The sequence below is a fragment of the Glycine soja genome, chromosome 15, assembly GCF_004193775.1.
Source record: "Glycine soja cultivar W05 chromosome 15, ASM419377v2, whole genome shotgun sequence".
Classification (NCBI taxonomy): domain Eukaryota; kingdom Viridiplantae; phylum Streptophyta; class Magnoliopsida; order Fabales; family Fabaceae; genus Glycine; species Glycine soja.
The window spans coordinates 9818579-9836590 of record NC_041016.1 but is presented as its reverse complement, the minus strand read 5'-3'; the positions used below and the strand labels follow the sequence as shown (position 1 = coordinate 9836590).

General features: G+C 31.1%; 2 protein-coding genes and 1 pseudogene across 8 annotated transcripts; 1 reads left to right on the top strand and 2 right to left on the bottom strand.

Moving 5' to 3' along the window:
- The first annotated feature begins 4396 nt into the window (after window positions 1-4396).
- On the top strand, window positions 4397-7080 carry LOC114387269. 5 transcript variants are annotated; one of them, XM_028347423.1, is made up of 3 exons: window positions 4397-4620; window positions 5238-5343; window positions 5587-7080. In XM_028347423.1, exon 3 carries the CDS (start codon window positions 5607-5609, stop codon window positions 6705-6707), a length of 1101 nt encoding a protein of 366 aa, XP_028203224.1. In that variant the 5' UTR covers window positions 4397-4620; window positions 5238-5343; window positions 5587-5606; the 3' UTR covers window positions 6708-7080. The 5 variants fall into 5 exon arrangements, with proteins under 5 accessions (XP_028203224.1, XP_028203222.1, XP_028203220.1 ...); XM_028347421.1 differs by lacking the exon at window positions 5238-5343 and adding an exon at window positions 5344-5374 and having other exon boundaries at window positions 4400-4569; XM_028347419.1 differs by lacking the exon at window positions 5238-5343 and adding an exon at window positions 5344-5374 and having other exon boundaries at window positions 4402-4620.
- A 1531-nt stretch (window positions 7081-8611) lies between these two features.
- On the bottom strand, window positions 8612-14068 carry LOC114388006 (uncharacterized WD repeat-containing protein C2A9.03-like). 3 transcript variants are annotated; one of them, XM_028348332.1, is made up of 11 exons: window positions 13959-14068; window positions 13789-13886; window positions 12900-13075; window positions 12504-12671; window positions 12324-12410; window positions 11965-12099; window positions 11775-11885; window positions 11347-11438; window positions 11118-11223; window positions 9434-9520; window positions 8612-9288 (listed from the first exon to the last, which is right to left on the bottom strand). In XM_028348332.1, exons 3-11 carry the CDS (start codon window positions 13041-13043, stop codon window positions 8878-8880), a joined length of 1341 nt encoding a protein of 446 aa, XP_028204133.1. In that variant the 5' UTR covers window positions 13044-13075; window positions 13789-13886; window positions 13959-14068; the 3' UTR covers window positions 8612-8877. The 3 variants fall into 3 exon arrangements, with proteins under 3 accessions (XP_028204133.1, XP_028204132.1, XP_028204131.1); XM_028348331.1 differs by having other exon boundaries at window positions 13789-13891; window positions 13959-14056; XM_028348330.1 differs by having other exon boundaries at window positions 13789-14043.
- Window positions 14069-15316: 1248 nt separating this feature from the next.
- Window positions 15317-17773, bottom strand: LOC114387513 (annotated as a pseudogene).
- Window positions 17774-18012: the final 239 nt, after the last annotated feature.

The window sequence follows — 18012 nt, the reverse complement described above, 5'->3', positions numbered from 1 at the left end:
TTGTGAAATTGAATAAACATTAAATCAATATCATGCTTATATTAGAAAGTTCTTCCGTGAATCATATTTCTTTTTGTCTTTCATTAGTTTTTCTTTTTTCTTTACAATGACCGCTTATGTTTTTTTTTTTCTTCTTCATTTTAGTGTTATGTTATTATAAGTTTTAATTATTATTATTATTGTTCATGTTTTTTATATATGTTTCATGTTTTTTCTTATATAACTAATGTATTAGAAATCTTATTTTTACATTATATTTGTTTAACAAGACATGAAGAGATTCTATTATTGTGACAATTTATATTTTTTTATCAATCATATTTTTAATAATTTCATTACAAATTTTTATTTTTTCCTACTCAAATTAATTGTGGAATGATATGAATGATAATTTTTAACTATCAATTGACTAATTTATTTTCTTTAAAATATATGTTATCAGTGTAAATAATTTAATAATTATCATTAATGCAATCAATTTAATAATAATATTTTTACTTTTTAAATATATGGTAAAAATTACAATAAATAATTAAGTTAATAATAAATATTACACATTAATAATAATAATAACAACAACAATAATAGTAATAATACACAAGTTATTTATAAAGATGAATCATAAGAAGTTGTAACTTAATATTTTTATACATTTACACCATAAAGGATAATAAACATCAATTAAATATCATTAATTTGAAATAGTTTACGTATGTAACAATATAATTATTATTACAAAGAAACAATAGCATTAATAGTTAATAACATATTAAAGATTAATAATAAATATAAATAATTGGTGACATTTTTAATAATTTAATAAATAACAATAATATTTAAAGTTTGAAACATATACTTTTTTTATAAATAATTTTAAAAAATTAGCAAGGAATGAAAATAAAACTAAAATTAAGAGAAAATAAATAATAATAATAATAATAATAATAATAATAATTATTATTATTATTATTATTAAATTAAGATTTATATTACGTCATAATGAGGTTAATTAAATCAAAACTTAAAATATTACATAAAACTAATATATTCAAAATAAGTAAAATTATAATTTTAAAAATAATTAATGATCATATCTATTTGATAGAATTCATATTATTTCAAAAAAATTTAAAAAAATATTTAAATTTTTATCATAAATGTACTTTCAAATTTAAATAAATATTGTACATTTTATATATATATATATATATATATATATATTATTTATTATTTATTATTCTTTAACTTCTATGTTTTATATAGGTATTACATTAATATTATTTCTTAGAGAAAAAATAAACTATAGATAATGAAATTCAACTGACTTACTAAGTTTAAATAGAATATGTGTTCATTAAAAATATAATATTTAATATTATTTTTTAATTTTAATATTTATATATTTGTTTCACTACTAAAAAATCTTTAAAATGAATAATTTTATTTATGTACATTTATTTTTTAAAAGATATTACATCATCATTATTACTTGAATGAACAAAAAGTTACAATAAATTTTAATATACTTAATTTTTAAGATAAAATTAACTCAATTAAAAATATAATTAATCAACTTTCTTATTAATGATATAAATATTTTTAACATAATATAAAATATTTAAAAATTATTATTTTTATTTATATAAATAAATAAATAATTATATATATAATTTAAAAAAATCCGTGCGACACACGGGATTCAAAGTCTAGTTAACCTAACTTTTGGAAGTGGATTTAAAGCCCCATAGTAAGTGAAGTGTCACAATGTAGTAAAGCTCCCTCCTAAGTGGGCAAAATTGTCGACCCCAACAAAAGCTAACAAGCAAATTACATCGGGGTGTTGATTTTTAAATGTGGCCTAGTTCAACCCCAACAATTAGGTCTAGGTAAGAAGATTGTCTTATGATAATTACTTTGTATAATATTCTTTAACTGACAATAATATGCACTTGGAAGAGTTGCAAATGTAAATACGGGTGTCTTATTCAATATTTTCATAACTTGCAGATCTAATTTTTAAAATATAAAATTAATTGAGAGAAAGTACCATAACAAAAATTTGCTTATTGAAAATAACTTAGATCCAATTCTTTAATCTTTAAAAAAAATGAATTTTGTCCCAATAACCAATACTAATTTTAAATGTCAACTTTTATTGTATGGATTACCAACGAACCTTCAATTTTAATTTAATAATAATACACAAAAAAATACTTTAAAAGTTGCATTTAAATATTGTCCAAAGTCCAACCCCCCTTAAATATGTAAGATTGAATTTGTGATTTATTGTATCAATTGAAAAAACGGAATCCTCTTGTGAGTTTCTTTGTTATCTTAGAAAAAAAATTTATCCCTCATTGTAACATATAGATCATTCACAATTAATCCCCTAAAATAATGTTGTTAACTTAGTAAACTTCACATTTGGGTATTGATTTTGGATAAGGTATACATATCTCAGTGCTTGTTAAAATGTTAGAATTTCAGTTATATCTGATGGAGGCTGGCAATTCGTTGCTCTTAGTTCTCCAAATTTTTGTCACGTGTATGGTATATATGCTTAACAAGATTAGTTTATATTTCCTCAATGGAAATTACTAGATTATCACATAAAGGTTGATCAAAACTACATAATAGTTTATATTCACTATTACCCCCAAGGTTGAGTTCTTTTGTAAACTTTGACGACCTTATTTTGAGTTAGATATATTTTTAATAAGTTTTATTTGATAATAGTAAAGCAAATGTGACCCTTTTACCTATATAAATTTGTTTATGTGATTTCAATAAAATTGGTTTAATTAAATTTTGTATTTTTATATGTTTTTGTTATTTATATGTATGTCGAAGTAGAGGGTGTCACAATAGGTCCGGCAGGTATTGTATGGTGCAAGGTACTAGAGCATGTTGGTGACAATGACTAAACATGTTGAGACAATCACGATTAAGATCTAAAGGTCGCCACTAGATACTTGTGGATTAAAAATGACTCGCACTTGAAGGAGAGATTGTTGGAGTGCAAGTGTAAGACGAAGTCTCGCATTAGGTATGAATGGAAAAGTTGAGCATCATATAAGTGAGGAGAAGAACCATAAACTTAAACTCTAAGGTTTTAGGTTAGAGTATGGTGACAGTTCACTTATGTGTTTGCTCATGACCTATTGGTTAAATTTTCCTGGTGCTTTATCCCTCTTGGTCTCACAACACTTTTCTAGTTTTCATATCATTAAAATTGCTTGCTTATATACCAAGAGTCATTAGTAAGATTGGTACTAGACTCGATCCTCCCATGTTCGAATTTTAAGGATGAAAAAAATGTGATTAAAGGTAACGGCGGATCCAAAAAAAATTCTTAGTGGAGACAAAACATAGTTTGTAACATTTTTTGATAAATTACCATTTTGGTTCCTAAATGTGTAAATTGATAACAAATTTTTTTGAGTGAATAAATTGGTAATAATTTAATCCTAAAAGAACAAAAATTTTAATTTAGTTATTAAATATGTAAAAAGTATTACAACTACGCCGTGTCGCTAAGTTTTGTGGGATCATTTTGTCATTAAGATGTAATGTTCAAACACTATTTTGATATTAAGTTGTACTTTTTGATGATCAATTTGACATTAAATGAAGATAAAACGTAATTGTCACACATTTTACTTGTTTATGGACTAAATCAGAATTTTATTTCTTTCAAAGATTAAATTATAATTAGTTTACACATTCAAAGATCAAAATGACCATTTATTTGATATTTTCACGAAATAAAAATATCACATGCTTTTAAAAAAAATATATAATGTCATGACAAAAAAATCCAAATACTGAAAAAAAAAAAAACTAAATAAAAAGTACAAATAGTAAATTAGTAACAATTTATTCTTTTTTTTTAATTTCTTGTATTTGTTTTGCATTCATTTTAAGAAAAAAAATATCTTATCAAGATAATACCTATTTTTTTTATGGGGACAAAATTTTCTTTAATTACCCATATATAAATAAAAAAATAAAATCTTGTGGGGGACAATTGTCTCCACTCAAATACATAGATCCACCACTAGAAGAGAAAATCTTATTAAAAGTGGTCAATCGAATATTTTAACTGAGATCAATGATCAATAGATGTTCCGTACCAATAATGGTAACAAAAAAAATTGCTTGCTTATATGGCCTAATAACTGCAGATGACATCAACTGCCAAGTCAATTTAGTTAGTAGTTAGCAAATCATGTATGAACAGGAATTAGTTTACTTGGGCCTTCAGGGTCTACGAGGGACCCGTTCTCTGCTGTCCAATTCATTTTTCTCCATTGATAGTAACATGCAGTTGATGAGTTAGCGGTACTACATATTGCGTTGGCCACACTGCGTGGGAGCAGTGTACAAAGACTACGGTACCATTATTTAATACAAGTTTTAGGTGCAAAATTCAAACTTAAAATCTTAAATTAATAGTGGGTCCAACCCCATATTTGATTGTCAAATTGTATGTCTCTTGCAGCCTCCTCATGCTGACCGTCTCCAAAGTCCAAACCTTGAATGAAATGCAAAGAAAAGGCACAATCAGAGGTAATTAAAATTGAAGATGAACAAGTGATGTATCCAAATCTATTAAGCCAAGTAAGTTGATGCATATCACACATGAGCACATTCTTTGTATCTTTGTCAATGATCATGGTCAGTGATGTTGGCAGAAAAGGTGTAAATGTTGTTAATCCATCCTTAGTCTTTTTATATGGAGAAAGTCATGTTTTACGCAAAACCCGGATAGAAAGTGCAGCTAACAAACATTGAGCATTGTGCAATGAACATAAATTTATGCATACATGGCAAAGACAGAAGTAGATGGTATCATAGCACTTTTTTGACCTTAAATAAAGAAGGATCATAATTGATTATTACAAATACAAAAACAACTCTCAGATCTCAAATTAACAATTTGAAATCTGGCTTCACTTGTTTAGTGTAACACTACCTGCCCCCACTATTAGATATATGTAGAACATAGTTCCAACACAATGGTACAGTGAGTGATCAAAAGCCAGTATTTAAATTTTAGGTTTCAGGGTCTGCTCATCATAAACCTAGTCAAATGAGATAATAAAATACCAGGTAATAAAGATGTGCCCTAGTGCATTGCTGGATTTTGCTTTTCAAGGCTGAAAAGTGAAAAAGTCTTTGATATTTAAAAGTGCCATGCTGGATTTCAATTTCATATTAATAGTTTCTTGTTTCAGGTTCATACAATTTCTTGTAATATCAAAGACCAAAGCCTATAAGGATTCTGCTTTGAATATCCCTCGATTAATCACTTCTGTGACCCCAGTTCTGTATATTTTGCAGGTAAAGACTTGAAGTTGGGCACTAACTACTGGTAATGCTCTAAAGTCTAGAGTTTGCTTATTTTCTTCTTATATACTTACATAATACATTCTTTGTCTAAATATATGACATTAAAACAAGTCATATGTCACTCTAGGAATTTGTTTCAATTTTGTGAATCTCCATTTTCTATGTCAGATTCCCATGTCTGATTAGTGAGTATTGCAACTTTTATTGCTTCTATATAATCTTCACCCTTGTCAGGTGTGCATTATCTACATACCATGGGGTGTTTTTCTTCAAAAGTCATAGCCAGATCAATTAGTTTCCATGAAGAGAGAAAGAAGAGATCACGGAGAAAAACTAACGGCATTCCATTGCTGGAAGATCTGATCATCTCCACTGGTGGCAGTGACCAGTACCTTGCTCTTGTCTGTGCAGCTAACACAGTATCCAACAAACTGCATTCTGGAAGTTTAAGTTCTAATACTTCATCAAAACTGGCCATTGAGCCTGCCACTGCCACTTCTGAAACTATCAAGAAGTTGAAGCCATCATCAGCAAGACTAAGCCAAGGAGAAGGGAAACAAATTGAGAGTGATAAGAACAGGTCCAAAAGTTGGCACCAGTTTCCAGAACACATTGTGGACTCTCTTGTTCAGGAGAATTCATCTGGTTTTGAAGATAAACATGACTCGTGCTCTAAGGGTGCTGCGCGTAGTAGGAGCTTTCACACAGTGGAGGAATATGATGATATAGTTAAAAAAATATGGTTGGCCGAATGCCACGATGGTCAGCAAAGTGAGTTTAATGATGAAGAAGATGCTGGTTCAGGAACTAATACAACTCATCATACTGAGCATAAGGATTGTATCATCAAGAAGATGCAACCACCAAACTTAAACAAAAAGTATTCATTGGAAGAAAGAAAAGTAGTGAAGGAGATCAACAACTTGAGTACAGAAGCAGAAAGCCACATATCTAGTTCAGGTATTAAGAATGAGGAAGTGGTTCCAAGCCATAAAAGAAGCACCATTGAGAAGGGAATTAAGAGAAAAGCTGTGGCGAAGAGGCTAGAATCACTTAGAATCCCATCTGGTGTTGAATATCCAGCCATTGCTAGTCTTAGAGAATGGCTCCCTGCAGGTGGAATATACTCTCCTGGATCCTATGTCACCCCAAAATTTGGCAGTTATTCTATAATGAACATTAGGAATGCAAATGAATCCAGTGAGGATTCTATATTCAGTCCAGAGTTGGTGTCTGCATTTGAACAATGTATGCAAAAACTTGAGGCAGAAGAAGAAAACATTCTGAAACAAATTGTAGAGAATGTGGAGGAAGAAAGTGAAGCAAGCAGCCCCAAGAAAGGACACCATGCATAGAAGATCAAACCCATACTAAAGGTGAATTTTGTTAATAACGGATAAATCATAGACTAAAGTGATATTTCTACTCCACTACTCTATTTTTCACATCTTCAATGCCTGTATGCATGTGAATTTTCAGATCATTTTTTTTTTAATTTGAGAGTATTTTGGGAAGAGGTGCCAATTTACATGGCAGTGAATGTAAATGTACTGTGCCTACATTCAATGCCTTGACCACCTTTGTATATCATATCTTAGTTATAAAAATTCAGTGACATGCAGATGCAGCCTAGTTTGATTTAATCCTTATATTTCTGGGAAAGTACAAGCGGATTTTATGACTTTCTCACCTCATTCAATATGAAACAGCCACATTTTCGCAATATTATTCAGTCATTTTCATCTTGGTGTCCTACAGGTATCTTGTCATAAAAACTGAACTCGTTGAGTGCTAACATGAGTGTACAATAAATAGATTGTTGAGTTTCATAACTAGGTATGAAAATCTATAGACCTTGGACCATACACTAGCAAATAATTAAGTCGAAGTTATTCAAGTGTTATTGGAACCCCTTTCAACAATACTATTTGCCTTTACAATTATTAATACCATCTAAAACCCTTTTCTTGCCTAACTACAACGAAACACAAGACTATGGTTCCAGTCACGGTTTGCAATTGAATCAAAGGGCTATGATAGGTTTGACTCTTGAAACTGATTTGAAGTAAAATTTATATAAACAAGTTTGAAGCTCATTTCATTAAGAAATAACAAGTCAACTGCATAATTTGTACTTGTTCAGTAACTGAATTCAACGAATTTGTATTCTGTAGTACCTTTTTTACTTACAATGATCAAGGTCCCTAAATATAACCATATTTAGTTAATCTTTTTTTTTTGTTTTTTTTTTGTAATACTCAAACCTTTTCTCTTTTTTTTTTCCCTTTTGCTACAAAAATACTTATTTAACTCCATATTAAAAAACAAAAGGATAAATACAAAAGGTTCAACATTACAGGGATCATAAATAAAAAAAAATACAATTAAAGACAGAAATCGTCATATTTGCTGGGTCAAAAAGGAATTTAGGTCTACGTTTTTTTTTCTTCTAGCCATATTCTGCTGCTATATATTGATTTAGCATGTTTCTCGCAAATCTAAGTGTGTTTGGATAAACATTAGTAAAATTGATTTTAAATGAAATTGATTTTGAAGTGATATGATTTATGTCTGAATGTTTTATTATAAAATCAAGTTAGAAATAAAATTCAATACAAAATTTTGAATCTAAGGCAGATACTACTCAAAATTGTTTCAATCCAAAATCAATTATGGACCTAGAATTAATTTCGAATTCTTTTCCAACATAAAACCAAATATTTAAAAATATATCTAATATTAATTTTAGACTCAAAATCAATTCTCCAACGTCAAACCAACCACGCATTAAACTGGTTGTATTTTCCTCCACTACTTTTAGTTAATTTCAACCACTAAGTGTGTCTTTGAATTCCAATTTGAAGCTTGTCAAACGGGATACTCACTTTCAAATGTAGAAAACTGAGAAGCAAGCATTTTGTTTCATGGAAATAAATATTAAGTTATTTTGAACGTGTCTTTTACACACACCCTACCACCTAGTCCATGTTATAAACTCATATCATGCCTCCGGTGTTGCCTTGAAATTACTTTACTTTCCCTGTCTATATCCCAATTTAATTCATATAGGGTAACAGCACAGATGCACTCCACTTGTAAAGGATTCAATAATCTATCACTCCCAAGTCCTAAACTTCCCCTTTAACCTATAAAAGAGATAATTAGTAATAAATAAGCATACGGAAGATCCTCACTCTCTGTTGCATTCTTCAATATACAGCAAAGATACCAAAAGGTAGATGAGAGTGTGACCAACAAATGCAGTAAAAGATGAGGGTAAAGCATTGCATTATAGACCTCTGTACAAACATCCTTCACATTATTACCTTCGGAAAGATTAAAACAGACATTGGCAGTCAATGTTATTTAGCATGAAGGTGTACATCAAACAACTGTAGCATCCTCAAGCCATGCTCTACAATGTATGATGAGGCAATCCACCGGTTTTTCTATGATGGTACAATTCCTAAACACTAGACAACACAACATAAGCTGTTGGTACTTACAAGGTGTAAGGTTACAAATTTACAAGCAGTCAAGATACATGTAATTTCTGCGTCGATTGAGCTGTAGAAGGCTTCCATAGGTGCGGTCCCAAACACCAATAAAGAGTGATTCTGTATCAGGGCTAAAGGATACACCAGAGATCTCCCCAAAAAAATCAATCTCTTGCTCCTTCTCAAATCCATGCTTTGCGTCATACACATGCACAAAGTCAGCTGGCTCGGCCATCGCCATGAACTGTCCATCAGATGTGAAACGTATTGAGCGTATAGCTCCAAGATTGCCTTTAAGAACAGCAACGGATTTTGACAAGTTCCGAACATCCCAAACACGACATGTTTTGTCTTGGTTCCCAGTAGCAAATATGTGGCCATCAGGATGCCATGCAGATGCAAATGAGAAATCCAAGTGTCCACGAAAAGGTGTGATAGTCTACAAAGACAATCAAAATTAAAATTAGACATTCACAATTTCTCACACTTGGCACATCCACCCCCCACCCTCATCCCATTCAAGAGAGTCCTTAGAGAAATATACAGCCAGGAACCTATGATATAGACAAACAGAACATGCCAACCTTTCCTGTTTGAGAATCCACCAGTAACCCTTCTGGGTAGTCTCCAACAATAACAACTAGTTTCCCATCAGGGCTCAATGAAGTATGCTGCAGACAGAAAGAGAACAAATTCATATTATCATTTGACATTTACCAATAGACATTGAATCACATTTTCCAACACTAGCAGCAGGCATCCACAATGCACATCCAACAAGAAAATTAGGAATATATATTTAGAAACTAAGATAAAGTTCAACCAGAAACACTCATTTACAAAAGAAGAAATTCAGCCACATTCACAAAAAAATAAAAATAAAAAAAATCAGCAAGTAACATAGAAAGTGGGCAGAATAGAGAACGAGCTGAATTCACACACTCTTCCGTCCTTGGCCTGGGCCACTAAACCACATTGCAAAATCCCCCCTCCTTATTCACATTTTCTTTACTCTCATCATTGCATCCAATACCCTGCTGCCACATTTACATTTGTTACTCTCCCTCCACCATTTCATCCTAATTCACGACAGCATACTTTCCTATCTCTCATACACATGTATGTCTCCTTCAGTCCACCTTCTCAGGTCCATTTCATTATATTTTCTTATATACATGTGCAAACGGCCATTAGGTACACTTGTTCTTAATTATCTCTCCCTTTTAAACTTTAACCATGAGAATCTATTCTGCCCATTATGGTACTATTTTGTATTTGTGAGGAGTTTCTAAGATATAGATGTGAGTTTGAAGGTTCAAAGGTTTTAAGAATGAAGAAAATTGACACCAAATGAGGGATTGTCCTTTCTATGGTTAGTACATATATAGTTTTAGGTGGCCCATCCAGATAATAATACTTCTAAGTCTTAACACCAAGTTTTAAACTGAATTATACTTGGGCATGCTGCTCTGCATGTCTTTCTTAAAAAAAAAAAAACACCAGAGTTTAAACATAAGAACACCCACTTCAACCCCAATTGGCCAGAAAAGGATATTCAACTTTCAGCATTCAAGTACATATAGAATAAATTTATTTTACAAGCAAACTGTAAAAATTCAGGCTAAAAGATGGTCAAATGGTACCAAAATTATATTCTAAAGCACTTGGCCAAGCAACCATAAAAAACAGTGTGAAATCAGAACACTAATCAAGGTTTCAAAAACTGAATTTCCGTAAATTCTTCAAAGAAACTAGATTTCAAGGAACAGCAAGATGATATTTCTGTTTCACAAATAAAATTATTAAAGCTGTTCTTTTAGGGGGGGAAATATTAAAGGCAGCTTACAATTACCAAACAGTTCAACAGAGCCCAACAACTATAATGCTACAGTTAAAAAGCTAGACTAGAACTTTACAAAGCAATAAAAAAGGAAAAGAATAGAGGGAAAAAATGTATCAACTTAGGCATAATTCAAATCAAATTGTAATCAAGCATTTGCCATTTATAAAACATAATTCTGTTTTTACCATTCTATCCTTCTTCCCATTCTCTTGTATCCTAATAATTAATAAAGTAGTGCAAACTAGCAAAGTCATAACAACAACCGAGCCTCTTTTTTTTTCCACAAAGTCATGCCAATTCATAATTTGTCAAAATTCCAGGCCTAGATAAAGCAATATATATATATATATACCCATCAAAACAATAATAATAAAAATGTCATATCTATTATTTAAAACATGGAAAATCAAAGTGGAAGTACTTACATTTACTGGCCAAGGAAAGCAGAAATGCTTCGAAAGCTGAAATCTCTCCATATCAAAGTCTCTAACTCCAGAGTCATTGTTTGAAGCCATGAAATGAACAGCTCCACTGATAGATTTATCAATCATTAGTAAGAAGCCCTATTTGAGGGTTGAGCACAGTGATTGCTCAAACAACTTGCAAACCAAAAAAATCAAGGAAAAGGATAATAAGAAAGAAAAGAAGAAGGACCTTGGGTGCTCATAAATCTCCACAGCATTTGTGATTGCATTGTCCTCATACGTAGTTCGGGTACAAAAACTAACCCCTGGCCTGTCTAAGTACTGCAGGACATTACGAATGTGTCATCAAGCAACATGAAAATATTGACAAACACATCAATATACAAGATCAAGGCAGAAAAATTGAGGATGACTTCAGATTATTCCTATTTTGTTAAAGCAATCAACATCATCTCAAGAACGAGGTTAACATCTATACTGTATAATAAGTTAGAGTATTAAAACCATACACCAATTTGTGCAACAAAAGCCAAAAAAAAAATAATGCATGATATTCTAAAGGGCTATGTTAAATAGAAAACTAGAAGAGTTGTAGGTTTAGTGAATCTGATGAATAATGATATGTATAAAATACTAATTATAGGTACAAAAAAATACCTTGCAAATAAGTTCTCCTTGAAACCCTCCAGCAATCAACAAGTTATCTCGTACAGCCAGTGTACTAATTTGTGTCTGAGTAAAACCTTCCAAGAGGCTTCCAGGATGTTTCTATAAACACATATTTGAAATCTCAGGTTTTTTTCCCCAAGTGATGCTTTCAACAGAATAACCATGAAAAAATAATTACCTCACATGGAGCTACATGCCCTGATACATTCAAGACTTCAGATCTCTTGGAAGTTAATGAAGACCAGTGAACAATGGAGTAATTTGAAACAAGATATACATCATGTTTTGATGTTGACCAAACCAAATTCCTCAACTGCAAATGAAAAATTTAGAGGTTTCACATAAATGTTACTAAACAACTGCTTAATCTAACATAAACATATATCCCATATGGCAAAACAAACTGTCAGCTATCACACAGGTGTACATGGAGGCACATGTCATTCCACAAGAGACAAGATAACATGGAGTGTAGACGAAACAGATATTATCACGTCCACACATGATTAGAAGTAAAGAATTATTAAATCAACATACTTGGAAATGAAGTATTGTTGACTTCACAGATCTAGTGTTTTGCCAGAAATCATAATATTTCCCCCCTTTATCTGTTGCTTTGCATTCCTGTAGACAAGAGAAGAAGAAAAAGTATAAGGTACACAATATTTTCAAAATCACTAATCAAATGCATCCAAACTCTAAGCAAAACATATTTACCTTCTCTGACATTTCCCCTGATTGTGGTATGTTTTCATAATTCTTGTACTGGTCTAGTCTAGTTTGTCTATATTTCTCACGACTAATGCTCAACCTATCCCAAGGTATACCTTGGATATCCTTCCCCCTCCTAGCTTCAGCAGCAGTGGTATCTGATATTCGGTTTTCCTGCAACAGGGAACCCAAAGCCATCCCAAGAAAAGTGCAAGAAAATGGAAATATTATGTTAATGGCAACGTTGTAGTAAAATTAATCATGTAAGCTAAAGTTGCCCATAAAACCAGAAGGCAGCAACTACATATGCAAATAATACATGGACACATGAGCCCACACACAACATTGAATTTTCACAGTTAAAATGAGCAAACAAGGTTTTGCTTATGAGTCAAAACAAACCAAAGGGTCATATTCGTAGTCGTCGTCATCATCTGAATCTGATTCACCAAATGCTCTGCCACGGAAATACATATCCTCTTCTACCTCTGCCATTTCATTATCGTCTGCCGCATACTCCATTTCATCACCATGGTATTGAGACATGTTTTCCAGATGCCGTTTTTGATACTCGATATCTAGTTCATAAAGGCAGTATGCTAAAATGAGTAGAAGATAATAACTGAGTGCAAGAAAATAAACATCAAATTCTATGACCTACACACCGCAGGTACTAAGTTTAAATTTTATATAAAAAAATTACAACATCCAAACACACCAAATTCTTCATGCACTAGAAACTGCAGATACTATTGTTTCAATTGTACAGGGCAAAGAACACCATTTGGAGATATTTAGCAGCAAAAACTTTAAACAAACCCTAAAACCAAATACTTTTTTTAAAAAAAAAAATCCCATTTATACCTAAATTGACAAGCTAAGCGAAAATAAGCAAAGCTTGATAGCAGCATAACATTAATTTGGGGGAATTTTCAATTACCCCATGAAATGAATTGGAACATGCAATAGCAAAAAAAAAAAATTGAATTGGAATATGTACTTGCATAACGGAAAAAAATATATATATATCTTTTTTCAGTAGTTTCAGAAATCAAAACAATGGTATAATATGGTCTCAGAAGAAGAAGAAAATTCGAAAAGCAAAAACAATAAATTAAACGTAGCTAACCGGAGACGAACTCCAGCAAATATATACAAACAAAATTAAAATTAAAATAAACCTTTAAGGGAGTAAAAAGGATAATTGAATTAATAAAATCAAACGGGGTGAAGAAATTGCAATTCATGGCAGGAATAATTAAATTGGCTTAAAGGGTTAAAAAAATCTGACCTTTTTTAATTCTTTAATTTTCTGGGTTCGTGAATCGAAGGAAATAGCAACTCGTTGTGGTTGAGAAGTTGTTGGATCTTGGTGATAAGGACCTGAATCTGATCTGCGTAATAATACAGATGAAGCAGCTTTGCAAAAATATGTAGATAATAATAATAATAACTGCACACCTTTGAGTCTGTGATTGATAAAATCGGACACAGATTAGGGCGTAAGATTTTTTCTTTTTTCCTTTTTTTCTTCTTCTTACAAGTTACAAGTACTATATTTAAGAATAAAATAATAGTAATAAATTGCTGCTATTCTTATCCCAGAGGCACCAACAAGTTGGTTTTTTTTTTTTAGCTCAACTCCTTTTTTAAGTAAGGTTTTATATTCGAAATTTATGCTTATAAATAAAAAATATATTTGGAAGAATAAAATACACTAAAGGATGATTAGTTAAGTTTTAAAATCAAAATTAATTATTGACAAAATTAATGGATACTTATATCAATAATATAATTTAAAAAATAGGAGGCTTGAACATAGCTAATAGAACCTCTTAATTTCCAATAATTTTCTTTCACCGAACTTTAGGAAAACTTTTTTTTACTTGGGATGTATAACGTCTTTAATTACAATAATAACTCATGATAAAAATATACTTTAAATTTCAATAGTTTGAAATACTTTAAATATTATAAATAAACAATTTTATTCTCAAAGTACAGACTTCTACAGAATTGAGCTAACAATAAATTGGATTTTAATTTCATTCCGTTTCAAAAAAAATTTCTTTCATCGACTCGAAAAACAAAACAAATTTTAAAAGAGTGTGCAAATAATGTTATTCTTAGATAACACAGGAATCAAAAAATCCAACCATGGTAGCGATAAAATTAAATTAAGTACACATATACTTATAAAATAATCACAAATTTATTCAACAACAATAGAACATTCTAGTAAATAAATATCAACACTTCATTCCATTCTATTCTCGAACAATACAACTATCACAAATATAGCTCAGTGATTTTCATAATCACTAGATTCAACTCTTTAATTCCCAAAATCGGTGTGAATTTTAGATTTTTCAAAAGGTCTATCAACTCATATCCATTTAATGGTGTCCCGCTATCTTTCTTATCATAGATCAAAATCTCTGTCTATTCCAAATAGAGGTATTTATGAATATCCAAAATTTCTTCCTATTCCATATGAAGGATATATATATAATCTTATCCCTATATCGAGATATCTCATATCTCTTCCACAATTCAGATTATATATCTCATGCATATTCAATTTTCAACCACTTTCAATAGGATAATGACCAATTCATGATTACAAAACATTATTTTAGATAATCACCAAATAAATATTATAATTTCATATATACTAATAACTCACAAATTCATATCCCAAATTATAACATCATATATACTAATTAACTATAAAATAAAACACATACATGTATTAAAATATATTTTAATTTATATATATATATATATATATATATATATATATAAACACAAAACACAAGTAGGCTGATGGTTGAATTTTCAAATAAATTTCAAGATTTATATGGTTACACTTCAAACATTTATGGACACAATCTTAACTTTAAATCTGACAACATTACAAACCACAATGAACTCTGCTACCATCACCATTACAACAATCATCCATTTCGACTACTTCTCTGCATCGATTGAGCTGTAGAAGGCTTCTGTAGGTGCGGTCCCAAACACCAATAAAGAGTGATTCTGCAAAAAAATCAATCTCTTGCTCCTTCTCAAATCCATGCTTTGCGTCGTACACATGCACAAAGTCAGCTGGCTCGGCCATCGCCATGAACTGTGTCCATCAGATGTGAAACGTATTGAGCGTATAGCTCCAAGATTGCCTTTAAGAACAGCAACGGATTTTGACAAGTTCCGAACATCCCAAACACGACATGTTTTGTCTTGGTTCCCAGTAGCAAATATGTGGCCATCAGGATGCCATGCAGATGCAAATGAGAAATCCAAGTGTCCACGAAAAGGTGTGATAGTCTACAAAGACAATCAAAATTAAAATTAGACATTCACAACTTCTCACACTTGGCACATCCACCCCCCACCCTCATCCCATTCAAGAGAGTCCTAAGAGAAATATACAGCCAGGAACCTATGATATAGACAAACAGAACATGCCAACCTTTCCTGTTTGAGAATCCACCAGTAACCCTTCTGGGTAGTCTCCAACAATAACAACTAGTTTCCCATCAGGGCTCAATGAAGTATGCTGCAGACAGAAAGAGAACAAATTCACATTATCATTTGACATTTACCAATAGACATTGAATCACATTTTCCAACACTAGCAGCAGGCATCCACAATGCACATCCAACAAGAAAATTAGGAATATATATTTAGAAACTAAGATAAAGTTCAACCAGAAACTCTCATTTTACATTTGTTACTCTCCCTCCACCATTTCATCCTAATTCACGACAGCATACTTTCCTATCTCTCATACACATGTATGTCTCCTTCAGTCCACCTTCTCAGGTCCATTTCATTATTTTTTCTTATATACATGTGCAAACGGCCATTAGGTACACTTGTTCTCAATTATCTCTCCCTTTTAAACTTTAACCATGAGAATCTATTCTGCCCATTATGGTACTATTTTGTATTTGTGAGGAGTTTCTAAGATATAAATGTGAGTTTGAAGGTTCAAAGGTTTTAAGAATGAAGAAAATTGACACCAAATGAGGGATTCTCCTTTCTATGGTTAGTACATATATAGTTTTAGGTTGCCCATCCAGATAATAATACTTCCAAGTCTTAACACCAAGTTTTAAACTGAATTATACTTGGGCATGCTGCTCTGCATGTCTTTCTCAAAAAAAAAAACACCGAGTTTAAACATAAGAACACCCACTTCAACCCCAATTGGCCAGAAAAGGATATTCAACTTTCAGCATTCAAGTACATATAGAATAAAATTTATTTTACAAGCAAACTGTACAAATTGAGGCTAAAAGATGGTCAAATGGCACCAAAATTAAATTCTAAAGCACTTGGCCAGGCAACCATAAAAAACAGTGTGAAATCAGAACACTAATCAAGGTTTCAAAAACTGAATTTCTGCAAATTCTTCAAAGAAATTAGATTTCAAGGAACAACAAGATGATATTTCTGTTTCACAAATAAAATTATTAAAGTTGTTCTTTTAGGGGGGGAAATATTAAAGGCAGTTTACAGTTACCAAACAGTTCAACAGAGCCCAACAACTATAATGCTACAGTTAAAAAGCTAGACTAGAACTTTACAAAGCAATAAAAAAGGAAAAGAGTAGAGGGAAAAAATGTATCAACTTAGGCATAATTCAAATCAAATTGTAATCAAGCATTTGTCATTTACAAAACATAATTCTGTTTTTACCATTCTATCCTTCTTCCCATTCTCTTGTATCCTAATAATTAATAAAGTAGTGCAAACTAGCAAAGTCATAACAACAACCGAGCCTCTTTTTTTTTTCCACAAAGTCATGCCAATTCATAATTTGTCAAAATTTCAGGCTTAGATAAAGCAATATATATATATATATATATATACCCATCAAAACAATAATAATAAAAATGTCATATCTATTATTTAAAACATGGAAAATCAAAGTGGAAGTACTTACATTTTTTGGCCAAGGAAAGCAGAAATGCTTCGAAAGCTGAAATCTCTCCATATCAAAATCTCTAACTCCAGAGTCATTGTTTGAAGCCATGAAATGAACAGCTCCATTGATAGATTTATCAATCATTAGTAAGAATCCTTATTTGAGGGTTGAGCACAGTGATTGCTCAAACAACTTGCAAACCAAAAAAATCAAGGAAAAGGATAATAAGAAAGAAAAGAAGAAAGACCTTGGGTGCTCATAAATCTCCACAGCATTTGTGATTGCATTGTCCTCATACCTAATTCGGGTACAAAAATGTGTCATCAAGCAACATGAAAATATTGACAAACACATCAATATACAAGATCAAGGGAGAAAAATTGAGGATGACTTCAGATTATTCATATTTTCTTAAAGTAATAATATTTTTATTAATCATATAAAGAAATAAAATTGACACCAATCACACCATTTCAAGAACAAGGTTAACATTTATGTTAGATTTCAACTTAAAACTAATTGACACTAAATGAAGTTGTCCAACAGGTATATAAGGTGCACCCCAAAAACTGAGGCAG

Coding starts and splice junctions, on each gene's coding strand:
- LOC114387269 (XM_028347423.1), top strand. CDS start 5,607: ATGGGGTGTTTTTCTTCAAAAGTCATAGCCAGATCAATTAGTTTCCAT.
- LOC114388006 (XM_028348332.1), bottom strand. CDS start 13,043: ATGTCTCAATACCATGGTGATGAAATGGAGTATGCGGCAGACGATAAT. Junction 12,411..12,503: donor CAGGGGAAATGTCAGAGAAG/GTAAATATGTTT, acceptor TCTTGTCTACAG/GAATGCAAAGCAACAGATAA. Junction 11,886..11,964: donor GGCATGTAGCTCCATGTGAG/GTAATTATTTTT, acceptor ATGTGTTTATAG/AAACATCCTGGAAGCCTCTT.